This window comes from Chrysemys picta, chromosome 19 (assembly GCF_011386835.1).
Source record: "Chrysemys picta bellii isolate R12L10 chromosome 19, ASM1138683v2, whole genome shotgun sequence".
Taxonomy (NCBI): Eukaryota; Metazoa; Chordata; order Testudines; family Emydidae; genus Chrysemys; species Chrysemys picta.
In genome coordinates, this window is record NC_088809.1 from 4,724,426 (window position 1) to 4,745,288 (window position 20,863).

Sequence of the window (20,863 nt, forward strand, 5' to 3'; positions counted from 1 at the left end):
GAATGAAACCGGAACAATTTAGCGGGGCAAGGAATTTTTAGTCAGACTATTTAAAACTTCTTGGGGTAGATTCTCTGATGAATTCTGGCCCTTTTATGCTGCTCTGGAAGAAAAAAGCAAATGGATCTAGCCTGCTGAGAATTCCCCCAGCATAGGGGAGCTCTCAGGTGGTGCTTGCCTGGCACATCCAGTTCCTGAGTGGTTGATGGCCTCTCTATCCGAGCATAAGGGGTAGGAAGCTGTTAGGATAGGGTGTGACTGGAGTGCACTGTGCTACTACTATCCCCTCTTGGAATATAGTCCTTTGGGCACTCTTGACAGCTGATGTTAAATTAGTGACCCCAGGCTGCTCTTACCTACCCTGGTGCTGAGACAGATCCACCCTGAGAAATGGGGAGCCATAACAGGCTCCCTGGTACCTTTTCTCTCTTTGCTGTGCAGAGCAGAAACTCAATGGAGCAGATTTTTTTGTCCTTGTTTTTAATTTTGGTAATGTCACTTTAAACATTAGAAAAATTCTTGACAAACAGGTAGTAGAAAATATTTCTTTGTGGAAGTCTCAATACCCGTCCCTTCTTCGAACTCATGAGCTGAGAAAACTCCTACTCCTGTTCTCTAGTTGTCCAGCAAAACTAGGAAGGACAACATGACATTCTTTATATTTCTAAAGCTAAAATAAAGGAGAATAAAAACACATTTCTGAGAACAAAACCTTTCTAACCTTTCAAATTCCACGATGAAGTCAAAAATCACACAAGCATCTGTGATTTCCTTTGGTGGTCACCTTTAAATTCATCTTCTATTTGACAATATGCTGCAATCCAAAGTCGTCTGCCCCAAATTGCCTTGATTTGTGAATCCATTTGCTTCAGCTATGCTTGGGGCACAGGAACCATTCATAATGCTGTTACTCAGCAGTCTGGAGTTCATCAAAGCACTCTAGAATTTAGCTCCCAGGGTTGCTGGAAACAAAAAACATAATGTAGGAGCCAATCATGTGACTTAGATTCGTCCTATACAAGACAGAAAACTGTATTTGGATTCTCCTTTCGGGACAGAAGCAAGATAACAGTGAAGCTACTTGGTGGTAATTGCACACCCACAGTGTCTTATTGTGAATCAATGCCAGACTCTTGGCTGCCTAATGTAGCCACACCACCCACGATTGCCATATGGTCTGTACTGTAGGTTAATGAGAATGGTTCTTCATCCCCCCCCCCCCCACCTCACCTCCCGAAACAAATGTCACCCTGATTTAGATCCATAACCTCTTAATTTAATACTAGAAACAAAATAATGCTAACTTGATCTATAGTACCAAAACCTAACCAAGTATCCTGAGTACAAAGTTATATGCTATTTAATTTAAATTAGTGTCCTTTGCAATTACACAAATGATGGAAAACACATGGGGACTGCAAGGTGAATCACAGACATCTGGTAACTTTAACATAATATGAAACAGAACTGCTATTCTCAAATATTTTCATATGGCGTTAAAGTAGACAATTTTATTTCTATTTTTTTTTTTTTTTTAGGAGTTAAGACAAAATGAAGCAAGAATCAAAGTAAATTTTTGTTTAAACCTTCCTGGGCAAGTCTTAATTGCTGTTTTGTAATGCCATATGTAGATGATCAGACAGTTTGTTGAAATATGAAGTGCTTTCCTAATAGTATTAGTGTAATGGTAATTTTTAGAATTGTGTATTTTATATGTGACAGAAAATATATTAATATTTGCAGGAGCCTAAGCCACTGGAAACCCTAACATCCCATGATTTACCAGTGGACTATAACCAATGATCAGTGGCTCACTTGCAGCCCATTTTTAGATACTTATAATTCTCTACAGGTCTTTAACTCTTTAATTGATGTTGCAGTACTGTACACACATGGACTTTCAAAAAAAAAAAAAATCAGCTGCAGCTGTGGACTGTCATTAGCGAAAGCAGAAATGTTATTATTTGGCTCTTCAAACTTGCCTGACAGCCTTATAGAAATGCATTATAAATTAGAAAGGATGTAAGTGGTATATTTAAAAAAAAAAGGAATGTATTTTCAATATCAGCTACATCTATGTATAATTCATATATCACTTTAATGATTTTTGGCTGTGAAAGATGAAAAACAGTCAGGGTGGATGACACTGCCTCATCAATTATTGGGAGTGGACCACATCCACCGTGACTGAATTGGCCTTGTGAACACTGGTTCTCCACTTGTAAGGAAACTCCCTTCTCTTCATGTGTCAGTATATTTATGCTTGCATCTGTAATTTTCATTCCATGCATCTGAAGTGGGGGGTTTTACCCACGAAAGCTTATGCCCAAATAAATCTTTTAGTCTTTAAAGGTGCCACTGGACTCCTAGTTGTTTTTGTGGATACAGACTAACACAGCTATCCCTCTGATATATTTTATGTGACATATTTGACCACTGTGAATTCCCATTATCCAGACCATCTAATGTGGAAGCATCATTCATATATCAATCTTGAAAATAATATCAGAACTACAACTGCTGGTCAAATCATACTTCAGAAGATGAGCACCTGATTGCCTGAAATCACCCATTCCAATGTGAGGCATGAAATTTGGTGATTGTTTCCATAAACTTCCACATTCCTTTGTTCCACAGAAGGCTGGATCTAATGCTCGTTTAAATTAATTGGTCTCTTCCCATTGACTTCAATAGGCTTTAGATCAGCCCAGAAACTAGGCCCATAAATCAATCAGACCATTTCTGACTATGCAGTAGTCTATGGCGCCACATGGAACAATTGACTGATTCCAGATGAGTCATTTTCTGCTGTAATGCCTTTCCAATGGCTATTAATTTTATATGTTTCCATCACGCTAATTAAAACTTTGAGACTGTACATAGCAAAAACTATTGTATGCTCAGATGGGTAATTACACCTTTAATTACTGAAAAGTTAATGCGTTGCGCTTTGCTATGTTTACAGAATTTTGTTAACTATCTTGATTGCCTAGAAGTGAAAGGCTAGTGCAGTAACCTCTAAGATACTAGAATATATGGTGATGGACATATAAGAAATTCTAAAACTGATTACATACTAGGAATTTGTTCTCTAGTTTCTGTTGAAGTTATAATACAATACTGTGAAATTTGCTTGTCTCTATTGTGGTCACAGCACACACACAGAGAAGTTAGATTAAAAACAGAAATACTCTTGATGGAAGGTTGCAACACAATACTATTTTATTTCTCCGAATTATAACACACACAGGAACCCAAAAACAGAGAGAGAAAAAACAGGCTGCTCCCAAGGTCAGTGAGGTACAAGTCATCCCCACCCCCCATTGCTTTAAGCTGGTTCTTTTCAGGTGGCCCGCTTCTGGGCCCCCATGGCACACACACAGCCCTGCAGCCAGGGCTAGGAAAAACCTCTGAGCACTTACCAGTTCAGTACACTAGCAGAGTCTGCCTCTAATCCATCTCTTTGCAGCGTTGGCGCCAGGATGGTAGCGAGAAAGTGGGAGCTCTGCCGGCTTGGCTGGCAGCATGGGCATGACTGAGTATCCAGCCCTGTCTCTGGGGCTCTGTCAGCGTTTGGGGGGGGGGGGCTTGTTGGCCGTCTCTCTGCCTACTCCCCTTCCCTTTTTTTCACTGGAGGGACCAGCTTGCTCCTCTTTGTACAGTCTCGCTCTCTCTGCCCTGTCAGTCTGTCTCTCCTTCCCTCCCCTCGGTGGGGCGCTTTCTCTGTCAGCTCCCTCGAGGCCAGCTGCCTTTCCCGCGCGGCGCGCGAGCCTCGAGTCCCCCTCCGCTGCCCACCCCGCCCCCGCAGCGTGCGCGGTCCCGCGGGGCCGGCTCGGGAGCGCGCGCGCAGGGAGGCTGGCCGGCCGGCGGGCGAGCAGGGAGCTCTCTGCGGGCTCAGTGCTGATCCGCCGGCAGGCAGCCGGGCATGCGAAGCGATGGCCGCTGGCGGCTCTGAGGAGAAGACCTACCGCCGCTTCCTGGAGCTCTTCCTGGGCGAGTTCCGAGGGCCCTTCGGGGCAGAGCCAGCCCCCTCGCCCCCCGCCGCCGGGGCAGAAGGGGAAGGGGCAGCCGCTGGGGAGGCGGAGGAGAGCGACGCCGCGGACCCCCAGCCCCCCACCCCTCCGCCACCGCTGCCGCCGCTGCCTCGGCCGCTCTCCGAGCACATCATCGAGGAGGAGGTGGAGGGAGAGTGCCTGGACCTCTGCCTGCAGCAGCTCTACAAGTAGTGAGTGCCGGGCTGGGGGGCAGAGCAGACCGGGCTGAGGGGGTCTGGGGGAGTTGGGGGGGGGGGCAGAGCAGACCGGGCTGAGGGAGTCTGGGGGAGTTGCGGGGGGGGGCAGGGAGACCGGGCTGAGGGAGTCTGGGGGAGTTGCGGGGGGGGGGGGCAGGGAGACCGGGCTGAGGGAGTCTGGGGGAGTTGCGGGGGGGCAAGGCAGACCGGGCTGAGGGGGGTCTGGGGGAGTTGCGGGGGGGGCAGAGCAGACCTGGCTGAGGGGGTCTGGGGGAGTTGCGGGGGGGGGGGCAAGGCAGACCGGGCTGAGGGGGTCTGGGGGAGTTGCGGGGGGGGGGGGCAAGGCAGACCGGGCTGAGGGAGTCTGGGGGAGTTGCGGGGGGGGGGCAGGGCAGACCGGGCTGAGAGGGTCTGGGGGAGTTGCGGGGGGGGGGCAAGGCAGACCGGGCTGAGAGGGTCTGGGGGAGTTGCGGGGGGGGGGCAGGGCAGACCGGGCTGAGAGGGTCTGGGGGAGTTGCGGGGGGGGCAAGGCAGACCGGGCTGAGGGGGTCTGGGGGAGTTGCGGGGGGGGGGGCAAGGCAGACCGGGCTGAGGGAGTCTGGGGGAGTTGCGGGGGGGGGGCAGGGCAGACCGGGCTGAGAGGGTCTGGGGGAGTTGCGGGGGGGGGGCAAGGCAGACCGGGCTGAGAGGGTCTGGGGGAGTTGCGGGGGGGGGGCAAGGCAGACCGGGCTGAGGGAGTCTGGGGGAGTTGCGGGGGGGGGCAGGGCAGACTGGGCAGGGGTTGAGGGGGACCTGGGCAGACCAGGTGGGGCTGGAAGGGGCAGTGGGACCATGGCAAAATGGGCGTGGCGTGGAAGGGACACTTTTGGGGGTATAGAGAGTAGGAAAGGGGGGACTAATGAGGGGCAGGGAGAGCGCTGAGTGGCAGAGCTCCACAGGGGAAGGGATTGGGGACAGGCCACTATTGGTGTGGAGATGCCTAGGACAGGACAGCAGTGAGAGACCCCTGGCTGGCTCTTCCTGTTCTGTGTCTGTCTCTCCCCCGTTCCTTTTGTCTCTTTCCTTCCATCATGCTGGGACAGGGAGCTAGCTGAAGCCGTGGGCATCAGTCTCTAGAGCACCTTGGGTAAGGGGATAATATCTTATGATCCGGTGCCAGAGCAGGAAGGATTCTGCCATGGCGTCTTGTTTGAGGTTTGAAATGGAATGTTCCCAACACAAGGTTTGTAAATGTGGAATCAGCTGCCAAGAAGTTAGTTTCTAATGCAAGGGGGGGAAAAAGGCAATGTATTTACAGAGCAAGAGGCAACATCAGGAGAAATCCCTAGGAGAAAGCTATTAGTGATCTTGGGGCTATTTGTACTGTCAGCCAGAGAACTAGGAAAGCCACATATACTGTGTTCTATGCAGGGCAGAGGCAGTTTCCAGATCTGTGCTTTGTAAAAGAATAGACCGTAAAGGGAAAGCACATGAGCCCTATTCTCAGTGTGAAAAACTCAGTGGACTGAAACCTAAAGATCAGTTACCAGTACTGTGTATTGTGTTTGACTTTGTAGGTTTGAAATAGGCATAGTTGTTAATGGTGTTTCTTTCAAAAAGAATCTTTTTAAAACTGATGGTATAGGAGGAGACAAATGAACCTGTGAAAATATGCACAGCACGCTGGGGAGCTTTCTGACATTGAGCTGATAATTGTAATGAAAGGTGTTACTCCATTGCGCGCACACACACAAAAGGAGAGAGAGAGAGAAAAGCAAGTTTTACAACTATATAATCTGCTTCTCTTAAATTCTGATCTGCCTTCTGCATTTGTGGATGTCAGGGACAGCAGAATGAGGACCATAAAGGACAAAGCTTTTCCATTCACACAGCAAATTCATAGAAGGTGATAGAAAGGGTGTGAAAAGTCCTCTCTTCATTTTGGAAATACCTTTTTAAAAGCCAAACTTGTGCATGGGGAAAAAAGGAAAAGTAAATCTCAGTAGGATGTGAGAAATAGGAACAGGTGATTTATTTGCCTTTTGGTAGAAATAAAGAGAGTTTAACAAATTATTGTGGGCCCAATTCTGTAAGCCCCTCTACACTTGAATTCCTCAGTTAAGTCAGTGCTCAAAGAATTGGGCTCTACAGCACAATTTGTATGTCTCTCTTTTCAGACTCAGCAGACAAGAGTATTAAGCAAAAACATTCTGAAGGGATCTCTCGATCCTGCACTGATCTTTTGCTGATTTTTCACCTTTATGTATATCTCTTTATGGGCTTCAGAATGAACTGCTTTATAGGTGTAGTTTTGTTTCTGGTGATGGCAACGCAAAATCTCCTTCTAGCTACCTGTTTCATGAAGCAGAAGACAGCATCTGCCTCAAAACCGAGGGAGTACAGGGACTATGTTATTGCAATAGTCCTCTGTCTGAAGAGGTGTTACTCACAGTTGTAATTGTTAAACCTCCAATTTTTGCAAATGGAATTTCTGTATTAGATTATGCAATCATAACTGTAGATTTATAGCTGTTGTATATCCAGCTATGTAAGCTAGCATTTAAAATACATATAAAAGCAATTTCTCAAAGTATTCACTCAAGCCCAATGTGATTACATTAAATATTGAGCACTAAAATGACTGAAATAGCTTTTTCTTAAGTGATGATGGCATATGAAGTAAGGGCAAGTAATACTAAATGGTCTTCAGATATAGGTTGCACATTTTTAGTTTCTTAGCAAAAGAACCCCAAATATTCTTTTAAACAAGCACATATATATAAAACAACAAACCAAAGTGGAATGATTTCCACTTGCAAGCTAAGGGCTCAATTCTGCAGTTGCTTACAGAGATGAGTAGCTATACTCACTTGAGTAAAGTTACTCACAGGCACAAATGGTTATGATGGTCTTAAACTCAATGTGAAAATAAAAATGAAGTGATGTTTTACTGCTGTCTCACTGGCAAGGAAGTATATGTTGTCAAGGCATATTTTCTGTGACTATAACTCTGTAGTAGTTAAATGACTGGCTTGCATAATATGCAGTCAAGACCCACTACTGGGCAAAATTCAACAGCTGTTTTTCAGTTATTTCAAGCATCCTACTTTGTTCTTTTTTTAATTAGAGAGGGCATGGCTCAGAAATGAGATCATGCGTCCTGTGATGACAAAGTATAGCAATTTTACCTTACTATGTAGCTCAGCCTCAGAAGAGCTCCTGTTTCGATTTTCTGCTGTTTCCTACCCTTACATTTCCTCTTGAAATTTCCAGTTCACGGTTTCTTTCTAAACACACCATATATTTGGAAAATTAGATCTATGTAATCTTTATATCTGTACTATTCACTTTCTGAATGATGCACATCAAACTGAGCAGTAGAAGATAAGGTCCAAGAGGGAGAGAAGCTAATAGGAGTCACTCTTTTGGAGCATGCATTGGAATGGTGGCTTTAAAAGTCTTCATCCATTTTCATATTCTGTTGTGTAACTGCTTGCTGATTGTGTAAAATGTGTATTTTGAAAAGTTTCTGCATAGGAACAAATAGTAAACATTAAGATCCCACTCCTCTCACTGAAATCAATGGCAACAGTCCAGCTGATTTCAGTGGGAGCAGGATCAGGTCTTAAGTCTGACCTTTTCTGGAAGTTTTTAATAGAAAGAGTGGTTAAAATTAGATGTACGATAAGTTGTGTATAGGAAAAAAATTAACGTTCACTATCTTAATACTAATTAAAATACAGAACACATATTTATAAAGCCATTTCCTCCCAAAGCACTTGAAAAGCTGCACAAACCACGAAAACAACAGAAAGTATGTACTATAAAAGCAAACAAATGGATATTTGTAAAGTGGGTAGAGGGGTGGGGTGAAGAGAGAAGAATGAGCAACAGACTCTAGGACCTGATCCTGTGCCCGTTGAAGTCGAAGGCAAAGGTCCCTAACCCTAACCCATGCCCTTCTAAAACTTCCTGTGTCAAACTTTAAATACAAAATACTAGTGTGATTCTTGAATAAGGAACTACAAACAGCAGTAAGTGAAGGATTGGTTTTCTAACAGACAAAGGGATGCTGTCTGTTTAAAAGTCATATGTTGTCTTTGGAAAGAACAAATGTTGCTGTTATGCCTTACGAAGTCAAAGAATTTAAAAAATCCAATTGACCTGTCACTGTGTGCTTTTGCATTTCTCTCAGCTTGGACAATAATAATCTTGGTAGTCACTTTCACTTCTGTTTATATTCTATTTCAAGTTCTTAATGGTGCAATGTTCTGTTTTTAAAATTTGTTTAAAAAACAGTAGTTTTATAGGAATTAAAATATAGAAGAATTTATCTAGTCTCAACTTCTGTAAAAGCATGTTTTTACAAAATCTAAATTTTAGGCCCCATTTAACTTCAAAGTGACAATGACCAAACAGTGATTTTGAGGAACACAGAATGTTCCTTGCAATTTCTATTTTGAAAAGGGAAACATGTAAGCATTATCTCTTTACTTTCCTTTGCAGAAGATAAAAGTATAAATGTGGCTAGTGAACATTAAAGGGATACTGTGGGACAGTTTAGACCCCAAGTTTAGGATTGACAAAAACAAGGTTTTAGACAACCTAAGATCAACAGAAACATTTAATTAAGAGAGTGCAATTTATTTGTCCAAAAGTAAATACTATTATGCAATATTTGCAACCAAGACATTGCAGCATGAGGTTAGTGCTCTAAGAACTAGAAAGTCAGTTTGACTTAGCTGTTTTTAATTGTTCAAGTTGGACTGAGTGAATGTGAACTGTAAACAAACAGCATAAACATTTACCATTTAACAGACATTTTAAACATTTCAGTTTTAATGATTTTGGATCTTACTCGGTACACAGAAAAATACATTCTATAGATTAATATTAGTTTACATCCAACTGTCTGTTTTGAAAATAAAATTCAAAGCAGCCATTTTGAAAATGTACGCCCATGGGAAGGGGTGATCTCCAGCTATCTCTTAAATAAATAAAGGTTCACACACACCCCTTGCTGTAGAGGGCAGATGTTGATTTATTTTCTGTCTGCTGTGATATTAACCAATATTTTATTATCCTTATATCTATTGTAATCATCCTAGATAGTTACAACATGGCAAGCTTGTAGATATTTCAGCATTTCACGTTGTTCAGATGTTTGTGGTTCACTAAGATATTTTCCTCTGTTTTATGGCTTCCTGTTCTATACTATAGGTTCTATTGATGATATAAAAAGCCTCCATCCATTTGCAATAAAGTGTTTGAATACAGGTAATGTAGTAGGAAATACAACTATAGTACTTACCCATCTCGTTCAGCAAAAAGATTGACAAAAGGAACACTGTCCCTTTTTAAGGGGTGGCTTGTTTAATCCTTTGCCTGGTTTTAGAATAGAAATGATGATGATGTTTGCATGTGCTGACAGTAAATGGATTCTGTGGATATCAATTACGTCTGTGTTGGGAATTGTCTATTGATTGTAGAATTAGAGACTGACAGTCAACACCATTTTGGATTTTGTTTCCAGCTCTGCCACCAATTTGCTTTATAACCTTGGTTGTTACTTAATTTCCCTCAGTTTACTGCACTGTTGGATGAGTGTGATACATTGGGGGCTTGTGGCTGTATCGACTCTTGATTAGAGCCCCTTTCAGGCTCAGGAATTGACTTTTAAGGAGAGTTGTGGGGGACAACTACTGCCAAGAAAAACCCTGTCAGAATGGTTGGATTTGGAACAATGACAGGGAGTCATGGGGGAGCAACAGTGAGGCCCCTGAACTGGTGTGGAGGACTAGGACCTTATGCACATAGCTTTGGCCTCTACGGGATACCCTGAGATCTACATGATTTTAATACCAGAACTTCCTGCTCTTTCTTGGAGCGAAATCACAGTGTCTCAGACGGAAGAACTGGGAGGAAACTGCAACTTCAGTGTTCTCATTAATTGAGAACTGTTGCTTCTCTTTTATGAGAGGTTAATTTTATCTCCTAATGAAACTTTGTCCTTAGGTTTGACAATAAGTGTTGTGGGCACAATTTATTAATTTATTTTGAAAATTATTATAATTTGCAAATAGGTTGTATTTACAGTGATGATTATAATTTTCAAAACAATGCTAATGAAGCATGCATATAAGGATTGTAGAAAGTTATGTTTACTTTTTAAAAAAGAGGTTAGGAAGATTTCTGCTTAACATTTAGGCAATATTAGTGAATGCAACCTCTGTAGTTTTGGCATATCTGTATCAAATCATTTTCATACAGGGAGCTACAACACAGAAAAGCCTTCTAATGGCCACATGACACAGAGGGTACTGTATTGTATTTCATTGATCTTGAAATTTGGGCTGAGTTTTCTCATTAAAACCCCAAATGTCCACATTCCTTAAATTTGTACACGGGGGATGAGGGGGTTTGCCCTGTAAAATGAGAGTTTTTCTAGGTTGCTACCAACATATCTCCAAATCAAACCTTTCCTCTTTCCTTTTTATAAAAATGTGAAATTTTTTTGTAAGAAGATTTGTTCTAATTTAATTAAAATGAGATATATTTTAACAAAAAGGAACATCAGCTCAAAGTGAGTTAAGTATTGGAAAGATAAACTTTCATTTTGTAAGGACTTAGTGATATGGGATGGAATTTTCAAAAGTGCCAAAGTGAATTAGGAGCAGAAGTCCTATTTACTCTCAAGGTACAATGGGACTTTTGCTGCTAAGTGACTTCGGTGCTTTTGATAATATCACCCATAAAAAACAGAGCATGGTCACAAATTGATTATAAGCCTATTACTCTACTGAAGGCTTCTGATAATACAGCAAACCTAGGGAGTGAACCTTATGCATCTTGTGATGGAAGAATCATGATATGACGTATCTGGTAGGTGTCTAACTCCTGTTACTCCCATTGAAGTTAATGGGATTTTGAATGTGTACTGACAGAAGAATTAATCCTATAGCAAGCACTATCGTCTCCTTTCAAGTCTCACATGAATATCATTAACACTAAGAGGAGTTACCAAGAGGTAATGCTCAGTGGTTTGAGTATTGGCCTGCTAAACCCAGGGTTGTGAGTTCAATCCTTGAGGGGGCCATTTAGGGATCTGGGGCAAAAATCTGTCTGGGGACTGGTCCTGCTTTGAGCAGGGGGTTGGACTAGATGACCTCCTGAGGTCCCTTCCAACCCTGATATTCTATTCTATGAGATAACTTTTGAAGAGTCGCATGTGGCTCCAGAGCTACAGGTTGGCCACCCCGACTTAGAGCCTTTCACCTGAGAAGCTCAATAAAAGTGCATTGTATTATTACTAATGATTATTACTGTTCATTAGAAATAAGTCCTCCAAAGGGTTTGTGCTTCCAGCTTTGTGCATAAAACACTTGTTTGGCCAGAATATTTTTACTTTAAAAGTCCTGATTATATTTGCCCTCTTCAGTGCTGAAAGTACTTCCCCACATATGCATAGAAGGATTCAGTTGTAATTCTGAGGAGGGATTTTAGGTAATTTTTTCTTGACCCTCCAGCTAAACCTCCAGAGCGCTTTTAATAGGTATTGTAATGACTGTCTGTTCTGTTGTTGGAGTGTGCTTGTCTTCTTACTGTTTTTCTGCCAAACTGCTCACATGATTGCACTAAAAGGAAAAGCGGCTGTAGTATGTAGGAAAAATGGTATTGCCAATGTCTCCTTTTTCTGCTGTCACTGAGAAATTATCCTTGCCTTTCTATGTCACTTTTTCCTCTGTGTTTTACTTTGTTTTTTTTTTCTCCTTTGTGATATTGTAGCTGTCCAGAAAAAAAATGTTAAAAATTGGATGATATGGAATTAGGGTTCTAAAACATCTGATGCTCTTTGAGCCATGTTACAGACTGTCTTATGCAATTTTATCATGATTATGTAATGTGAGTGGTTATAAAAAGAACATGTGTCCCAGGACAGTATACAGTATATGTCTGCTTACAAGTTAGTAATCCATGACACATTACTAAAATATACCTCATTGTTGCCATCAACTATAATGTAGTAGTGTGCCTCTGGTTATTGTTTAACTGAAATATTACTATACAAATATTTTAGTGGCTTTAACATTACAAGATATTCAGTGATCCTATAAAATGAATGCAGACTGCAAGCTAACTGTACAAAAATATTTCAGTTATGCCTTTTTTACTTCGTTAGGAAGAAAAAAATACACCCAGTTCTAATAAGGCATTTTGTAGAGAAGTAAACACCAGAGTCATAAATTAGAAATGGTAAGGAAAATAGCTGCCCTTGGGTACTTCAGTAATTAATATTGAAATTGAAGACGTTAACTAGATTGCGGTATTAGCTCTGTTCATGTTTATACTGAATGGAAAACGTAGCTGCAGGCAACTAATGACTGAACAACCCAAGGTTTTCAAGCTCTGGCACTGCTCATCAGTTCTGAACTTTGCATGGAAAGCTTCTAGATATCCAGTGGTCTGGCAGGATTGAAAAGCTGGCTGGTATACTTTGCCTGCTGTTATCCCTCTGATCATAGGAAAAGCTTGCTTGTGTCTAGGCAAGTCTGAACTGGGAAGCACTTAGACTTGTCTTTTTCTAGCAGATTTTATTACAGGAAGGGAAGTGTGCTATAGATTGGATACATTAATGGTCAGCCCTCCACAAATAAAAACAGGAATATTAAGATCCAGTCCCCATATAGCATAATCTTTGCAGTATTTTTGTTGGCCTTTTTTCTTTTAGGAACAGTCCAATAAATTAATTACCCAAATTTGATGCAAGTTCAACTTCTCTTGCTGTGTAATTTACAGTAAAGAATTGGAACTTTTCATCTCATTTGAGAACACCAGCTTGTATAGGCTTTGTATTTCCAAAATGATGTGTTAACTAAAAAGAAAAGCAACATATCAGAATAAAAGTTGGCATCTTAATTCCCTAGCTAATTCCCTAGGGGCTCTGCTGTCCCCTCAGGCTAAGAGTTTCTTACTGAGGTACAAACCAACCCCTTAAAAAAAGAGAGCGGCAGGTGATCCTTAACTATAGTTTTATTAATATTGTACTGTGTGCTTTATAAGAGCTCAGCTCCAGAATGGATTTTCTTCCCCTACTGCCCCAACCTGAAGGGATAAATGGCCAGAAAGTGATCTACTCTGGTATTTAATTAATAGTTACACTTCTTTCTTATTCTCTATTTCTCTAGAGAGGAAGTAGTAGGAGACTATAATTAACCCATCCAAGTGTATCATATTGGCATGGAAGAAGTTACTGTTGCATTACTTATTGGTTTGGGATCGAAGATCTTTAGTCCTTACCAGTTTTATAATTGGATAATAATGTTAATACAACCTTATTAAAATACTTTAATTCTCATTTGTTTTTTTTTTTTAAGAGAAATTTTGCTTATGATTTTTAAAACCTTTTAGGTGACCTGAAAATTAGGGAGAAAGTAGGAACTGATGTTCATTTCATACAAAATTATTTGGAAATGCAACAAATTTTATGTAACTTTTTCCTAATTCCAAACTTTTTGTTCAATTCTCTCCCACTGAAATCTTTAGAAATATTGTCATTGTCTTTAATGGGAGCAGGAACGAGCCCATTGTTTCTCTATCTAAAACGTAAAAGTTCAAACCCTACATCCTGTGCCTAGGAAGCACAGTATATCATCAGAATATTAAATATTATTATTGAACTATAGCTACCATTAACCTTTTGTCTTCCTATTGCAGTAGTGCCTAAGGGCCCCAATCAGGGATCAGGGCTTCATTGGGCTAGCAACTGAATGAACATATGCCAAAACATGGTTCCATCCCCAAAGAGCTTACAATATAAGCAATCTTTTTACTACTGTTACTTTCTTCTGTTGAGCATGAGATATCCAAGTGTTACAATAAAGCCTGTACATTGGCCAAAGGAGAGGAGTCAAGAGTTCTACTTATCTAAAGATTGATAGAGACATACTGGTATGTTCTGAGTAGACATGGCTTCTATTTATGGAGTAGTGGATTTTTCACTTGAGTTGTCCTAGCCCACATTCCTGAACAGTTCAGCTAAATATTTTATTTAATTGTAATCCATTGCTCAGAGAGAGAATAACTAAACAGACCTAGCCATTACAAGGTGAGTTTAATTGTTAATGTTTTTCCAAAAGTATGTTGTTAAATCATAAAATTTGGGAAGCTTAGAGATATTTACAACAGATTTTACAAGGAGGGTCCATCATCTCAAGCTTCATTTGGAACACAGGATGTTTGGTGGATACTGTTACAGTGCAGAAATCCTGTGGACTCCTATGGAAAACTATTTTAAAGTTTCAGAAAGCAGAAAAACATTAAGCTGTGCTACCAGTACATGGGGGAGGGATAGCTCAGTGGTTTGAGCATTGGCCTGCTAAACCCAGTGTTGTGAGTTCAGTCCTTGAGGGGGCCACTTAGGGATCTGGGACAAAATCAGTCCTTGGTCCTGCTAGTGAAGGCAGGAGGCTGGACTTGATGACCTATCAGGGTCCCTTCCAGCTCTACAAGATAGGTATATTTCCATATATTAGGAGGTGCCTCAATGAGAGACAAAGGAGGAGTGGGGACAAATAGAAGTAGTATTCACTTGAGATGTGGTTTGCCAGAAAGGAGCTAAACTTATGGTTTGTCCAGGTTCTGGAGGACTGAAGTAAAGTTGAGACACCTACTGTCGCATTGGGACCTTTCTTGGGCGAGAAGGAGCAACCTTGTATTTTTCTGCCTGACTACATAATGAACATTGGCACAAAGAAAACCCAGTCATTCTCTTATCTTCCCTTAAACTCCCCCCTTCCCCCCCATTTGGACTGTGTATGCTCCAATAAAGATAATTCTGTAACTCTTTACCATCTGCACAGAAGTTCATATTTTACCCAAAGTTACTGAACACCTGTGCAACTTCCATTGAAATCTGTGGAGAAGAAAAGGTGTAATTTAGGAGAGAATTTGGCCCAGAGTGTACCATCAGGCTAGCTGGTTGAAAAGGAGAACTGAACCTGCATTTACTAATCTGATCCTCTTCCCCGGTGCATTGTTCATTGGAGAATAAACTTGAAATTGTTTAAGCTTTTCTCATTGGTGCTAACCTTTCTTCAGTTTCGCTGATTACAAATGACCCAAATGATCACTTAAAATATTTAAGATCTTGTTAATTAATTGTATGTTAGTTTTAGAATAACAATTTTGGATATTGGTATGAACGGTATAGTCCCTCACAAAATGAAGTATTTTCAGATCACATGCATTTAATCTTAAATCCTGTAAAACAGGCATTCCACACTGATAGCTGTGCTGACATATGTTGCCTTTTTTAGTAAAGGAATCAAATAGAAAACACACAGAGCAAACAACAAATTGAGTTCTAAATCTATCTCCTGGGATTAGAGAGAAAACTGTTTTCTGTGGATTAGGTATTGATCTCTAAAGGATTATTGAATGTCCTAAAATACTTTCCAACAATAAAACCCACCTCTGTATTGTGGGGGAGGGGAGAAGTCCAAATAAGGAATTAAAAGACGCTTTCTAAATGATGGGATACCAGCATTATACAGTAGTATGCATAAACACAGAACACATTTCTGATTTGTTCTTTGCATGTCACCTAAATATTATTGAAAATTTAGCACAGAATTCATTTATTTTAATTGTCTGATTTATCAGTTAAATGTTTTCTTATTAATAATCAAAATGAGCAGATTCGATATCCTTTCAATATTTTTGTTGCCTTGTTGGTCTCAGGATATGAGAGACACAAGGTAGGTGAGGTAATATCTTTTATTGGCGCCATTTACTGTTGGTGTATGCTTTTGAGCTATACAGAGCTCTTCTGGTCTCTCTCCACCTGGTCTCTCTCAGACTCAGTGTGTAAGTTTTTGTACAGATTTTCTTTAAGACCTGGTTTTGTATAAAATGTATTTGAAACTATCTATAACTTTAAATTATTATCTTCAGAAAACTGATGCAGCAACATACAGTAGAACTTCAGAGTTACAAGCATCTCAGGAATGGAGGTTGTTTGTAACTCTGAAATGTTCGTAACTCTGAACAAAACATGGTTCTTTCAAAAGTTTACAACTGAACATTGACTTAATACAGCTTTGAAACTTTACTATGCAAAAGGAAAAAGGTGCTTTTCCTTTATTTTTTTTAGTAGTTTACGTTTAACACAATATTGTACTGTATTTGCTTTTTTTTTTTTTTTTTTTTTTTTTTTTTTGTCTCTGCTGATTGTGTATTTCTGGTTCAAAAGGAGGTGTGTGGTTGACCAGAGTTTGTAACTCTGAGGTTCTACTGTAGTTCCCACCTCTACACTGCTACTGTGGCATTGGACAGCATGTTACTACCGGTAGTTATGAATGTGTTCATAGCTGAAGATATGTTATAGAGAAGATGTTAAATTCATCCCTTACCTCTCATTTAGAGTCTTTTTTTATTTTTTTGTTTTGGATTCCAAGCTGATCTTTTCCTTACTTACAACATTTCCATTTCCAATTCTGTTCTGTTTGGTAATGCAAAATGTCTGAATATGGTGTCATCCTATTTACTACAGAATGGCACAAGAAATTAAATCGGGAGCGCACACTTGCAAAAAGCCATTAAGTAGCAAAATTTGCCAGGGGAAAAGTTAAATATTTATATATTTTTTTCAGTTCTATGGTTTTATTAAATTGTTGGATCTCTTTCCTGCAAATACTTTAAGTACTGAGCATATATTTTGTGTGTTTTAGGTTTCACAAAAAAATACTTTTTCTCTTTGTGTGTCATCCTTTTATTTATGACCTTGGAGGATAGTGGGAAGTCAAGCATACATTAGTCAAAAAAGCACCCAGTGAAATGAAAAGCAGTGTCATCTGACACCTAGAAACTCCATTATTTCAAATACTGCAGTTACTTTGGAGATACTATACCAGTGCATACATAGATTTGGGCACAGGCAATGGCTTGTGAAGCCTTTTTTATTTATTTGTGGACCTGAAGGCTTGACCTAGCAACCCCTTCATCACAAAATTTGTATACTGTTTTTGAAATGTACTCCTTCAGAATGGAATACACAGTTCAGAACATGCAGGTGACAAATGTTGTCGTCTTTCTAGAAACAAACCTATTTTTCCTTGCCAAGGAAGCAGGCTGGAATATGGGGCACTGGTAGCAATAATTCTGTTTAAAACAAAAACAAAAATAAAGAGCCTCCCCCTCAGTTCATATCCCCTTCCTAGAATGTGTACTTTTTGTAACTAAATATTTACTCCATTGTGCACTTGAAATTATTCACTGGATAGTGCTGCTCCTTGTTTCTGTTATATTCAGTATGAAATCTAAGTTGATATTGGACAAATGCATTTGCAAATAAATCAGCCACTAGGATTCCCTGAAGTTAAGAGTTTGGCTTTGTCTACCAAAGTTTAAGATTATACAGTGTGTTTAAAAATCAAGAGAATTGCTTTCAGAGGTAGATATCACAGAAAAACATCTGTTGAGGATTCACAGAAAGGAAGATGAATGCATTAATGAAGCAGTGTTCAGCATTCAAAGCCACTGTTTTTAAATATAAAAATAAGCTACCAAGAAGAGTTAGGATTAAAAAAGTAGAAAGGGGAAGAAAGAATAGGATAATGCCACAACTTTAGATAAAAATATGGCACCCATAGTGTTCACTAATACAGTAAAATCCCCAAAGTACCAACAAATGGTAGAGGTTCCAAACCTTTAAGTTCCACAGAGTCGCAAAAAGGAGATTGCCTGTTTTCCTTCCCTCCTACCTTCATGGAGTGGTTGCCTGCCTGACAGTATAATGGACATAGGAAATGTGTAGAGATTTCTGGAAGCTAACCTTTTCTAATTCTTTCATAGTAGACTCACTCCAGGCATCAAATGTTGGTTCTGTCCTACTGTAGCTACTATTCTTTGACCTGTTACTAGGCTGAGGCAAGATCTCTGGGTTCATTTCCCCATCATCATATTACTTTTGGGTCACATATAGCTCTGATATTTCCCTATCCCTTTTATCTCCCTATTGATGCACTCTAGCCACTGTCAGGGTTCTGTTCAGAGGGGCTCTTTATGCTGCACTGCAAGCTACTGGGGAACGATGAGAAACAGATTACAACCATCATTCTTTTTTTCCCACCCTACAAATGTGTTCCTTTGTTTCCCACTGGGAAAAGTTTGTGCCTGCTGCACTGTCCAGGTAACCAAAATCAAGAATTGTTGAATGCTTCCTGGAAGGACTTCTCAACAGATAGATTAAACCAGAAATCAAGAACTTCAGTAGATTAGAACTGTTCATTCAAATTATTTTAGAACAGTGACTCTCAACCTTTCCAGACTACTCTACCCCTTTCAGGAATCTGATTTGTCTTGTGTACTCTCAACTTTCACTTCACTTAAAAACTACTTGCTTACAAAATCAGACATAAAAATACAAAAGGTTCACAGAACACTATTACTGAAAAAATGCTTATTTTCTTATCTTTACTATATACTTATAAAAAATCAATTGGAATATAAATATTGTACTTACATTTCAGAGTATAGTATATAGAGCAGTATAAACAAGTCATTGTCTGTATGAAATTTTAGTTTGTACTGACTTTGCTAGTTCTTTTTATGTAGCCTGCTGTAAAATTAGACAAATATCTAGATTAGTTGATGTACCCCCTGGAAGACCTCTGAGTACCTTCAGGGCTACCCCTGGTTGAGAACCACTGTTTAGAACACTTATAGGCCTCAGTCAAAGTACACAGTCCTTGGACTTGGAGGAGAGCAACAGCTTTGGCAGATTACCCTCTGGCACAGATAGTGTGAACAGTATGTCCCAAATGCCTTGCTAGCAATAAAAGCGCAAACAAGGCTTGTCAGTGGTATAAACAGGAGCAATGTAATTTTGTCATGTCCATGCCCAGCTAGCACATAGACAAGACATCCTCCAAAAGGTGCTAAATCAGTTGTTATCTGGATGTGCAGAATTAGCTATTTTCTAAAAGGTTCCTATTAAAATGGGAATATGAAGCTGCATTTTTATAGGCTGAAGAGGATGGAAACCAAGCTTGTTAAAATTAGGTAATTATCAATAAGATCACTTATGGGAAATAATAATTAGAAGTATATGTACATGTAAATACATGCACCATATGTACCCAATAGCACAGATAAAACAATATGTGTGTGAGTTATCCTGATGGTTTCACAATGTGTTTTGTAGTTCAAGTCAGAGTCTTGCAGTATGTGAGAATTTAAGCCTGGAAAGTTCTAGAATTGAGGAACTGATTAGACATGAGGAAACTGATAAAACTGTTAGAGAAATATAGTTCTTTAGAACTGTAAAATTGTTCTAATGAAGGAGTCAAGACAGGAAAGGATAGCAAAACAGTAGGATATGTTGTTCTACCAGAAACAGTATCTTAATTTAATACGTAGGAAAATACACCTACCTAAACTGACTATTAAAGTATGTAACTGTACTATAACTCACAAGTTAAATCAACACTTATTTTTCTTTAAATTTCCCGCAGCTCCACCAATGAAAACACTAATGTATGGTGGCTGTTAATGTTTTAATCCCTATATCATGTAATATGATTTAGAGCTGATATAGGCAACATGATGAAAAAGTGATTGCAGAGGTCTGTCTAAATTAGCTCTCCCATTATTGCCACCACCAGCATAACTACAATTCTGGGTAAGTTTAAGTAAAATGCTAATGTAGAAAAGACCACATATGGCTGTGTTCTGCATTCTTTGCACACCCAACCAAAGTCAAAGTTTTGTGTGAGTAAGGAATGCAGGATCTAGAAATTTAATATTATACATAAATGTGCTACTTGCCAGTCAGGGAATAAACTAGCATGTTCTGTGATTCAAACTCTTAGGCTGCAGCAGTACATTAATTCATTACCATGCTTTTGTTCCCATTTTCAGTACTGGAGGAAGCAGAATAGCTGGTTTTACTTTTCTGTTATGTGAATAAGGCAGGCCAAGTGCATAAAACAGGGCAGCAGGCCTGAGTAAATTTAAGATCAAATAAAGAATGACTTAAGAAAAAAAATCCAAAAGACACATTGAGGAAGAAAATGCATCAACATCAGTTTAAACAGCTGTATAGTTAGAGAAACATACTTACTCAGCTAATAGGTACAGGGTCAGTTACTCCCTGTAAGGTCAAAGACCTTACTGAATCCTGAATAAATGGAGAAAGGTGGTAAAAGATGAGATCCTAAACAAATTAGAAATAGAGAAGGTTTAGAACATCAAGACATGAATGGTAATCCCCAATAGATGAAAAGCTGAGAGTTTATATTGACTTTGAGATAATGAATATTTTGGCTAAAGATTGAAGAACTGATAAGAAACTAGGAACAGTCAAGTTAATTTCTGTTTTGTGGGAAGACAGACAGAAATTAGCAGATTTTACTAAAGTCCTTGTAAGGATAACAGATGTTCAGGAATAGAATTAAAATGGTAACTCAGGTAAATTTTGTTTGTTTTAATCATCTTTTAGTAATTATACTACTCAGGTTATGTGAAGTTTCAATAACAGATAAAAGAGCAAAGTGTTAAAGCAAATTGCCACTATAAAGACATTGTTGAGATTTTACATTACAGAAATAGCTTTTGCTGTGAACTCTAAATACTTCTGTAGTAACTTTATGCTGT

The 20,863-nt window shown here is 39.8% G+C and overlaps 1 protein-coding gene across 2 annotated transcripts in view; it reads left to right on the top strand.

Annotated features, from left to right (window-relative positions):
* Nucleotides 1–3,804: 3,804 nt before the first annotated feature.
* PPM1E (protein phosphatase, Mg2+/Mn2+ dependent 1E) overlaps nt 3,805–20,863 on the top strand; it is a 103,375-nt gene continuing 86,316 nt past the window's right edge. The window contains exon 1 of one of the 2 annotated variants that reach the window (XM_065573240.1): nt 3,805–4,225. Coding sequence is in view for 1 of the 2 variants with exons in the window: in XM_005298758.4 (XP_005298815.2) it covers nt 3,936–4,225 (290 nt within the window). In the remaining variant the exon portion in view is untranslated. The remainder of the gene's footprint in view (nt 4,226–20,863) is intronic. The other variant, XM_005298758.4, reaches the window with a different exon arrangement.